An 11,471-nucleotide genomic window follows, 5' to 3' on the forward strand; every position below is an offset into this window, starting at 1 on the left:
CTCTCTCCTGCTGAAGGTGTAAACAGGAACCATGAACAAAGTCCGGACCTCATTCCTCGGCACATTCCTCCCACATGTTTCTGATGTAAAAACTGGATCCGTCTGCCTGAAAGAGACGATGGAGATTTCCATCATGACGTCTGTGAGCAGAAACTGATGATTTAAAAACTGTTAAAAATCACCTGCAAGTCGCATCCTGACCAGATTCAATTTGATATTTTATTGATTTGATTTTTTTTCCTTCTGATTTTTTGTTGTAAATCCTTCAGAAATAATTAATTTTGTTATAAATCCTAAAATTAGGTGCAGCGGTGATCCATTATCGCCCCCTGCTGAACAATCACTACATTAGCAGAATGATTAAAACTAAATTAAAACATCATATGAATCTGAAAAGTGATTCTCTTTTAGAATATCAGCACTGGGTGACTTTTTTATGTGTGAAAATGTAACGAACTGGATCCACTAAATGTACCACATTATTGAAATCTGAACAACTCAACCATTTATTTTAAGATTTTTACATTTCAAACAAACGTATTTATGAGCTGAGTTCAATTTGGTATTTTCTCTGTTAAAATAAAAAACAGCGTTTAAAATTTTCTGCAATCACAAATTTCTAAATAAAGTGTTTTTGCTGGTCACCTCTGCAGAGCATGCAGAGAGCACCAGATTAACAGCAGAATTACATTTAATCTGTTTCACATTTAACAACATTTGAATTTGTCTGCAAGTTTGCTTGTCTAAAAAAACAAAACATTCAGTTGGAGAATGTAAACGGCTGTTTAGTGTTGGAGGTAAAAACTACTTTTTCCTGCTGTAAATGTTTTAATATTTATAAATTCCTTACTCTGTCCAGCTCTTTCAAATCACAGAAAACTGCAGATAAATATTTAAATCTGAAGCTTCTGATAGTTCAGACATTTATACAAGTTTTAAACTGAAGAACAGAAAAGTGCAGTTTATTAATGGAGTTTTAGGAAGTTAGAACTCAAAAAATGCTTTCAAATCAACATAAATAAAATATTCAAAATCATAACTACTTCCTCATTATTTGAACATTTTGCAGTAAGTTCTACATTGATTAAGAATCTGATATTTTCTTGACCTCAAATAACTGATTTTACAGATTTTCATACTTTATCCTGAAAAATCAAATTTTTACAGCAATAATTAAAAAAACAAATTTAGATTCTCCCTGACTTTATGAGAAAAGTTTGTTCTGCTCATTTCCATAACATGTTAATGTTTAAATTAAATTCCAATTTTTAGTTTCTGCCTTTTTAAAAAAGAGACAAACTGAAGTTTGATACATTTATATTATTTTGTGCTGTTTTGATGATGGTTTGAGCTGCTTATTGTGAAACAGCCGTTATGCATCGGCACCGTTTTATTGCTCCTTCTGGGTTTTTATTCCTTTAGAATTACCTGTTCCATGTTTTGTTTAAAATTAAAGTTTCTGCATCACCTTTGCATGTTGAGATTTTAACCAAAAATCTGCGAAACGTCTCAAACGTTTTTATTTTGGAGCAAAGTGTTGCTGAGCTCAGCACTGAGATGCAGGATAAATGTTACATTGAATGCAACGGGAGACGTTAAGACCTGATGGAGCTTTTTGTTTGTTGTGTCTCAGTGATCGTCTCATGATGCTGTAAAAGAAAAAAACTTGATCCTTAGTTTCAGTGTTGACACTTTAGAAGCAGTAGAAGGAAGTAAAATGTTCAGCACGACTGTCTTCATGTAGAAAAGAGCAGAAATAGAAACTTTAGTCACGTCTGTATTTAAACTCCTGCCATTTTTAAACCGACGCTCACAGGATGAAGGATCTCTGAAAACTCGTCAATAAAAACAACGAAGGTTTACAACGTCACACTCTTCACCTCAGATTTCTGTCGTTTCCGTTCATCTCATCGTTTCCAGACTGATCCAGGATCAGATGAAGGCTGACAGTTTTTTAAGAAGTCAGTATCTATTTATTTTGGAGAAAAGTGTTTTTGACGCAGCACTGATGAGACGGGATGCGGATGTTCACACCTGCCTCAGATTCTTGACTTCTGTTGATTGAAAATGTGACAAACTGAATAAAACAGTATTACACAAAACCACTGTTTTTATTTTATTTCATTATTTTAAAACAACTACCCTGTTTTATAGTCTTAAAGTCCCTAAAACATTTGATTTGTGAAAATTCAGTTGGGGGGGAAAAACGATTATCCAAAGCTCAGTGACTTCCTGTGTCACTGACAGTTTTCTTGCCACTCTTCAAAATGGGAAAGACATAAGAACATGCTGTTCCCATTTCAAAGTCAGGAAATTATTCCACCTAAACGTTCCCACATTAGATCCCAGCAAAGTCAGAAACAAAAGAAAACAAGGTTTCACTTTTTATTGGTTGTTTTCCAGACAAGCTTCCCCTGAAACCCAACCGGTTTGGATGGCATGCATCAATAATTACATTGTTTGACTGTTTCCTCCTCCAACAGCAGCTTTTAAAAGCAGTTTAATATATAATATATATATATATGATACAGTGCAGGATCCTTCATGAGGCTCATTTTCCCTTTTTTCAGTCTCTTTAAATCAGTGACCTGATCAAACTGCTCCTTCACGCTTTCCTTCATCCAATCGCAGGATTTATGTCACAGTAAAATCAAAAACAACCAAATATTACAGTAAACATGGTGTAAATTTAAGACAAGCTGTCCAAAAACGTGTCAAACAAAACATGGTGAAAAATTAAAATCTTTTTGTTCAACCAGACTTTAAGTTCATTATGTATAAAAACGAATTCTTTAAAAGGTGCAAAAACTAAAACCCGGCTGGAACCAGAAGTGGGACGGCGTTGAGCAGAAGGTCCAGAGCGGACGGAGCAGGACGTCTTCAGGAACCTGAAGAACCAGCAGAACAAACCCGCTCAGCCAATGAACTTTAACCTTTTAAAGGTCAAACTCAAGCAGCTTTTCCTCAATTTAACATATTTAATCTTAAAGATACATCAATGATTAATCAATGCTGCCTCATATCCTCTAAGTTTAGTTGATAATAGTTCTGTGGTGGAAAATTTTCATCAAGTTATTTTTATTATGACTTTATTAATCTGATGTTGAATAAATTACCAGATAATTTCTTCCAATTCAATCCCGTCTTTTGTTAGGAAAGCTGAATGATTTCTTCTTTTTGTCAAATTTTATCCATTTCTGGCTTGAGGATTAAAACTGTAATAATTTGACTGGCAGCCAATCAGAAACATGAACATAGGAAATAACATTTTACTGAATTTCTCTTTTCTTTGGAAAATAAAAGCTATTTTTCTGCTGCAGGAGGAGTTTCTACCTGTTAGGAGACTTTCTGGATCAGGCTTTTTTCTGGGTCGTGTTTATCCTCCAGATCTTCATCAGAGTCTGAAAACAGGACAGAAAACGATCAATGTGACGATTCAAACGCCTTTAACAGAAACTACAGTTCTGGCTCTTTTCTCTGTAAAGATCAGGAGTGAATGTTGGTTTCGGATAAGTGACCTGCGAGAGACTCGGGTGGAGAGTAAAACTGGCCGTCGGATAGAGGACCGGGACCCATGAGCGGAGCGCGCTCCACGGCGTCCAGGAACGACTGATACCCTGCAGACGGGACAAACGAGGTCAGCAGGTCCGACATGGAGTTCATGTTCATCTGCGGTTGACCAGAAAACTCACTGCATTCGTCCTCGTTCTCCTGCGGCAGCACCTTGAAGTCGAGCAGCCAGGTTTCTATCCAGGCCAGGATGAAGGAGACGATGGGCAGCAGGTAACCGAAGGCGCCTTGGAGGAGCAGCTGCTCACAAACAAACCAACAAATCACAAACTCATTCATTTTCTGATTGCTTCTGTTCACATTCATCAGAAAAACTCAATGATTTGATGGTTTTATAATCTGAACGTATTTATAAAATGTGGAAGATTCAGATTTGTCTGAGCTAATCTCACTTTAAGGTCCAGGATTTTATTTTTTTATGTTTTGTAAATGATCACAAAATGTCAGTATTAGGACTTAATCTAAATATTTTAGAATATAACATTTTGTATTTATTTTAATCAGTTCAATAGGCAGGTGAACACAGAGCTTTAATAAACTGAAATAAGTTCAGCTGAGATGAAAATATTAGCAGGTTGTAACAGAAACAAACTCTTTATTAAACCTGATATTGTAATTATATCTAAAAATATTTGCATGAAGTTTTGGATCAGCAGCAGCTTTATTCTTCCTCTTACCTTTGATAAAATGACTTTAATAATCAGGAAGGCACAGCTGACTGCAGTGGTTATCTAAGAAAAACACACAGTCTGTAATATGGATATGAATCCTTCAAGCTTTTTGCAGCAACTTAAAATTAAAATAATTCAATAAAATAAACAAATATAGAACATAATGAAACACAAAAGCCAGATAAAAACAGTCAAGGTCCTCACTTCCTTTAAGATGTTTGTTTGGATCTTTTCTCCATGAATGTTTTGTGAAATAATCTGATTTTAATTTATGTTTAAATAATGAAAAACGGCTGACAGGCACAAGCACTTACAGCGACGGCCCACCAGTGACGCAGCTTGCAGATGGCGTACGCCAGGATGAGAGCTGCAAACCTGAAGACGGCCAGCAGCTGGAAACAAGCCGCCGCTCAGATTAAACAAGAAGATAATGAATAAAAAACAGCTAAACTGGAGACGCTCTTACAAAAATGTCGAAGAAAGAGGCATGGTAGTCGTAGTGCAGCACTTCCTTCTCCAGCTGCGCCTGAACGCCTCCGCTCACCTGCAGCACAACAAACAGAAACATTTTGGGTTTTTGCTCAATAAAATCATGTTAATTACTAAATACTCTTAATATTTTCCTCATCTTACTTGTAAAAGTTTGGATCCAACCAAAAGCATCACTCAAAAATTCACAAACCCCAATTAGAAAGTATGATAAACATGTTATATATATATATGTTATATATATATTGAATATATTTTAAAGTCCAAAGCTTTTCAAATAAGAGCAAAAGTTTTCATCTGGAGCTGCAACATTAATTTTACTGAAGAGTTGCAGCATTCAGAGCATAAATCAGATTCAGAAATTTACATTCTGCAGATTTTTAATTAAACCACCCAATATTAGAAACACATTAAAATATGCACATAAATATGTTTCAAAAAGAAAAACTAATTATTGTCTAAAATAACAAACATTCCTTTGTTTTCTCTTAATTATCTGTAGGAAAAGATTCATCTGCAGATAAAATAATAATAATTTCTAACAGCAGGTTGTGAAAAGCTCACATGACGTAACGTTGAGCTGATTATTGACGAGTTAAAGCGTGGAAAGTAAAAGGATGATTTTGTTTTATTTTTAATTCATTTTAGGGAAATTGAAGCAGGTGAAGTGAAAATGAGTTCTGGGTGAAACGTTTACAGACAAAGAAGTTTTAAAGACTTTTTAACGTAAAATTTACATTTATTTTGTACAGTTTTGGTTTAATTTATGCTCTGAGTGTCTGAGTCCCAATACTCCAGCTGATGATTAATTGATTACTAAATTAACTGATTATTTCAATAATCGATCCATTTGAATGAATCCAGTTCATGGTTTCAGCTCTGTGTTCATCTAGTAAACTTTTCTCCTTCTTTCTCCAGTTAAAAGTTTCAAACACAGTTTGGACACAACAAATTAAGATTATGGGATTAAATGCAGCAAAAAGTCCCAAACCATCAAGATGGAGGCTGCAGCTCCTCATTCCTCACACGCATAAAAGCAGCAGAACATCCAGGTGCAACCGAACGCCCCCCAATGTAATGCCGCCCTGGAGATCTGCCCATATTCACGGCATTAACAGAAACATGTTCAGACTAAAGTTGAGATTTTTTAATGATATTCTTGTTTAGTTAGGGATGTTCTCACTCTCCTTATATTCATCTTTGGAAGTCAAAAATAAACCCTAAACTGAGTTTAATAAACTTAATATTATTAGTTTTTTGACATAATGAGAATTATTTTCTAGATAAAAGACAAAATACACAACAGTGTAGATTATTTGAAAGACCGTAGGCCGGGATTCAAACCCGGAACCTTCCTACTGCGAGGCAGCAGAGCCACCAGCTGCGCCGCCCTCTGCTGTCGGAACAGGAAGCAGCAGGTCAAAAAGTCACTCAAACTATTTATAACAGAAGTAAATTCACTTCTGTTTGATGAGTCACAAGCAAACAAGTCAAAAAAAGAAGTAATTTTGTGTTTTTTTGTGTTGGAGGTTGAACCAGATGTAACTGGATCATTGTAAGAGTCTGACAAAAAAAAAAAACAGACATTTCCTGAATCTGAGCAGAAGCCTGACCTTGACCTGCTCCTCCACAGACACCCTGACCTCCTTCTATCCAACCGCAGACAGACGACCTGCAGCGAAGCCATAAACCCAACAAGACAGACAGACATTCAGTCTGTTCCTGGGTCAATTATTTACTGAGTAAAATGACTTTTTACTATATAAACTGACCTTTTTTACATCATGAACGTCTGTGGCTTTAACTCTGAAGGTTTTATGTGTTTCAGACGACATAAAATTTTGGAAAGCAGCAGAAAACTGAACTTTGAATTGTTCAGCTGCAGGATTAGTTACAATCAGTGATTCTTCAATTTGTTAAAAAGCTTTGAAATTGTTTCTGCATAATAATACATAAACAGCAGGCCTGTCAAATAAACAATAAATCTCTTAATTGCATGAACTCTGTATTTTAGGACCTGCAGTGTTACCAACACAGAGTGCAAAAATATCGTCTTACATTTAGCTCAATAATCCAGAGCAGAGTGATGAACAAAAGGTCAAAGGTGACGAAGAGGCAGAATGTCCTCCGAACATCTGAGATGCATTTCTTCTCCCCGAATTCGTACGACTCCACCCTGGCGGACAGCGGCGTGCTGCTGACTGAACCCAGCCCTCTGCCGGTCAGCCGCGAATCCACGCTGCTGCACCTGCTGTCCATCGCTGGCCCCGCCCCCGGACAGGACAGGCCCCGCCCACTGCTCAAAACGGCGTCCTCACAGGCAGCAGCGGTGGGTCATGTGGCGGTTTGCAGTCAGTTTGTGGAGGAAAACGGCATCACAGCATCTGGAAGGAAAAAGATTTTTACATTTACTGATGTTATAACTGGTGTGATGTGTTATAACTGGTGTGATGTGTTATAACTGGTGTGATGTGTTATAACTGGTGTGATGTGTTATAACTGGTGTGATGTGTTATAACTGGTGTGATGTGTTATAACTGGTGTGATGTGTTATAACTGGTGTGATGTGTTATAACTGGTGTGATGCGTTATAACTGGTGTGATGTGTTATAACTGGTGTTATGTGTTATAACTGGTATGATGTGTTATAACTGGTATGATGTGTTATAACTGGTGTGATGTGTTATAACTGGTGTGATGCGTTATAACTGGTGTGATGTGTTATAACTGGTGTGATGCGTTATAACTGGTGTGATGCGTTATAACTGGTGTGATGCGTTATAACTGGTGTGATGCGTTATAACTGGTGTGATGTGTTATAACTGGTGTGATGCGTTATAACTGGTGTGATGTGTTATAACTGGTGTGATGCGTTATAACTGGTGTGATGCGTTATAACTGGTGTGATGCGTTATAACTGGTGTGATGCGTTATAACTGGTGTGATGTGTTATAACTGGTGTGATGCGTTATAACTGGTGTGATGCGTTATAACTGGTGTGATGCGTTATAACTGGTGTGATGCGTTATAACTGGTGTGATGTGTTATAACTGGTGTGATGCGTTATAACTGGTGTGATGTGTTATAACTGGTGTGATGTGTTATAACTGGTGTGATGCGTTATAACTGGTGTGATGCGTTATAACTGGTGTGATGCGTTATAACTGGTGTGATGCGTTATAACTGGTGTGATGCGTTATAACTGGTGTGATGCGTTATAACTGGTGTGATGCGTTATAACTGGTGTGATGCGTTATAACTGGTGTGATGTTTTATAACTGGTGTGATGCGTTATAACTGGTGTGATGCGTTATAACTGGTGTGATGCGTTATAACTGGTGTGATGCGTTATAACTGGTGTGATGCGTTATAACTGGTGTGATGCGTTATAACTGGTGTGATGCGTTATAACTGGTGTGATGCGTTAAACTGGTGTGATGCGTTATAACTGGTGTGATGCGTTATAACTGGTGTGATGCGTTATAACTGGTGTGATGCGTTATAACTGGTGTGATGCGTTATAACTGGTGTGATGCGTTATAACTGGTGTGATGCGTTATAACTGGTGTGATGTGTTATAACTGGTGTGATGTGTTATAACTGGTGTGATGTGTTATAACTGGTGTGATGTGTTATAACTGGTGTGATGTGTTATAACTGGTGTGATGTGTTATAACTGGTGTGACCTGTGAAGACGCTGTTGCAATAATTAATGTGACTAAATATAAATGCATGGATGCGTTTATCTATAACATGAACATGTTTTCATTTAGTCATTTTAGTGATGGAGGATTTTTTTACATTTTCATACAATATATTCAAAAAACAAAAAACCCACCTATAGTTAGTATCTGTCTTTCTGAGATTAAATACTGAATGATGGTTTTATATCCCACCTAATATTCCAGTAGACTTCACTTGATTAGGGACAATTATAGATGTTTAGTTAAAAAAAAACTCAGAACAAGTCAAAATGTTCACATATCTTATTTTGTCTCAAGATAATCTTAAACGTAGAAACATTTTGCTAAGCACAGCAAATTCCATTTAGGAAAGAAACAGAATATCATCTGTCAGGGTTACAATAGAGACAGAGTTATTTCTACAGACCTGCTTGAAAACTCACTTAAAACTAGTGACATGTATTTCCCTCAAACAAATGTTACAAGTATATTTTCCTGTGACTATTGTAGAGCTTTAACTCCTCCTCGGCGAACTTGGGGAAGTGAAACTAACTGCAAATTTACTTTAACTGTTAGTAGTTTTCATACAAAGTAACATAAAACATGTTTCAAACTCCAACAGTGTTTTGCTGTTGATGTTGTTTCCTACAGGTTCACAAAATCCACATTTTACAAACAGTCTGAGCAAAATCTTCATTTTTTTGTATATTAAAGACTTTTTTAAAGTCATATATTTATAGTAAATATAATAGAAATAATACACAAAATTTGTCAAGACCTGCATGATCCAAACCCAGATCTGGAGCCAGTGAGATAAAACCAGGCCAATAAAACGGTTTTACATCCACAGGCTGATATTTTTCTCACATTATGAACAGAGTCAGTTTGCAGCTTCCTCTTCACTTCCCTCTGAACCCGCAAAGCAACTTTACATTTTAACTGGTTTAGATCTGACATGGCCGACAAAATTCATTCTTATTCATTTAGGAGAAAATAAATCAATATTATGGATCCAAATTTGCTCAATTATGGTTGATTAAAGCTGTAATATGAGCACAAATATTTCAGGCATTTTTACTGTTAAACATGTTATGAATTAACAAAGGATCACAGATGGACTCTTTTATTCTTACTGTTTCAAATAATTTGAGAGTCTAAGGGAGAAAAGTTTAGAAAAATAAAAGGTGAGCAGCTTTCCCAGCATCTGATGACCTAGTTAAATATTCCCCAATGTGGGAAGTTAGTGTTAATGAATTCATGTGATGAATTCGTTTCTACTGACAGGAAATATCGCCTCTCAACTTCTCATTTGTGGCTGTGTTCAGTCTGAAAACACGTGTTGAGCTTTTGTGGCAAATAAAAAATGTTTCAGTTGCAGGTTGGTTGACGAAGACGAGGTCCAAAGCTAGAAAACACAGACTGAAGTACGGAAATTTGTTTCCATGTTATTTTTGCACAACATAATAAATGTGAACTTTTTGAGAGAAAAAAAAGCTTTTAGGAACATCAATAATAATTTTTTGTAGCAGCTTTTGAGATGAGTCAGGAGAGGGGCTTGTATGTGACAAGCAACACACACCTCCAAATTGCAACTTTCCCAGAGGTGACAGATTCAGACAGACTGAAATCGTCAAAGAAAACTTCTACCATCATATCCAAAAATGTAAGAGCATATCAAAGTGTGAGCAGAAGCTTTTAGAGATTTATATATATAAAACCAAAAACATTGGCGTTCAAAGACTTGGCAACTCTGAATAAGCTCAGACTCCTGGAACGCTAATGCTAACCCTCTAAAACAAACACTGATCTAAAACATGTAAGGAGGAAATAATCCCGGTAAGGATGATGACAGTGCAGGTGAAACTGGTTTTATCAAGCAGCTACTTCAACAAAACCGGATTGTCTGAAAACATAAAGATGGAGGAGGAAGAACGCAGAAAGACTGAAACACAACAACAACAACAGCTCTAAGTTTTACTTTTAATATTATTACCTTAAGAGTTTCCTGTTAAATAATAGTGAAATAATACTGAAAGACAGTGGTGTCCAAACGTTGTAACATTAGGGCCAAAATGTTAAATAGTTTTTTCTTTAAATTAAAACTGAAAAGATTTATTTATTAAGAAATTGACTGTGGACAATAATATACTAAATAGACAATATTTTAATAAGGCAAAGCAGCAAAATCATTGTAGGAAAGGATTCTATAAATCATTTGATCCAAAATACAGTTGATGTTTTAAATGGGAGGATAAATAAATATAGTGAATAACAATATTTGTCTGTAAAAATCTCAAATTGAAATTTGCTACATTCTTGAGTTACAGACCAACCAGCCAAAACAGAGTCATGCAGAGGGCTGTAAATGGCCCTGGGGCCACACTTTGGACATCCCTGCTTTAAGAGATAACCAGAAGAGCTTCAAACATAACCATAACTGTAAATAAGTAATAAATTAAGATTAAATATATTGATGTTACGTCACAACTCAGCCTTCCAGGATGTGTCTGGACGCACCTGTTCACCAGGTAACACATTTTTACTGGAGGGAACAGTTTATACAATTAAAACTGTGATTTCAGTATTTATGTAAACAAACTCATTGGAAGTCTCTACAGACCCAGATATTTTAGATCAGGTTTAAAAAGCTGACGGACATAAACAAGCTGACAAGGCCTCGAAAAAACACAATACTTCGGAATGTCCCTTCAAACGGTCATCTGAGTCACCTGGCCAGGTAGGAAAACAAAAAGCGACAAAACAAACAGAGAAAATGAGATAAACGAGCCCTGAGCGGCTCTCTGGCCGCTTTTACTGCATCACTGCGTTCATTTGACAACCAGCTAGCTAGAAAGCTTCCTCCAGGTTTCCTTTAACGCTAACATTTCACTCCGTCACAACTCTTACCTGGCAGAGACGCCCAGACAAGATTTAATGTTCTCTGGATAAAAACGTCGGACGTGTTTTTGCGGCTGATTTCAGGCTCGGGGAGGCGAAGAAGTTATCCGTTTGCTCTTCGTTTGCTGCTCTGGAAGGATGGAAGTCATGCTAGCAGGCA

The 11,471-nt window shown here is 36.6% G+C and overlaps 1 protein-coding gene across 1 annotated transcript; it reads right to left on the minus strand.

Annotated features, from left to right (window-relative positions):
• Positions 1 to 2,092: 2,092 nt before the first annotated feature.
• On the minus strand, positions 2,093 to 11,471 carry LOC129351747 (STARD3 N-terminal-like protein). Its single transcript, XM_055020660.1, has 9 exons — positions 11,321 to 11,471; positions 6,789 to 7,114; positions 4,708 to 4,785; positions 4,556 to 4,633; positions 4,248 to 4,301; positions 3,693 to 3,810; positions 3,519 to 3,617; positions 3,334 to 3,401; positions 2,093 to 2,888 (listed from the first exon to the last, which is right to left on the minus strand). Exons 2-8 carry the CDS (start codon positions 6,987 to 6,989, stop codon positions 3,337 to 3,339), a joined length of 693 nt encoding a protein of 230 aa, XP_054876635.1. The 5' UTR covers positions 6,990 to 7,114; positions 11,321 to 11,471; the 3' UTR covers positions 2,093 to 2,888; positions 3,334 to 3,336.

Source organism: Poeciliopsis prolifica, unplaced genomic scaffold (genome assembly GCF_027474105.1).
Source record: "Poeciliopsis prolifica strain line A6 unplaced genomic scaffold, Auburn_PproV2 SCAFFOLD069, whole genome shotgun sequence".
In the NCBI taxonomy this organism is placed as follows: Eukaryota; Metazoa; Chordata; class Actinopteri; order Cyprinodontiformes; family Poeciliidae; genus Poeciliopsis; species Poeciliopsis prolifica.

What these genes read in the sequence shown, in the direction of transcription:
- LOC129351747 (XM_055020660.1), bottom strand. Translation starts at nt 6,989, where the DNA reads ATGGACAGCAGGTGCAGCAGCGTGGATTCGCGGCTGACCGGCAGAGGG. An exon ending in TCTGGATTATTGAGCTAAAT is followed by an intron (nt 4,786 to 6,788) that starts GTAAGACGATAT and finishes GTTGTGCTGCAG; the next exon opens with GTGAGCGGAGGCGTTCAGGC. An exon ending in GGAGAACGAGGACGAATGCA is followed by an intron (nt 3,618 to 3,692) that starts GTGAGTTTTCTG and finishes TCCCGTCTGCAG; the next exon opens with GGTATCAGTCGTTCCTGGAC.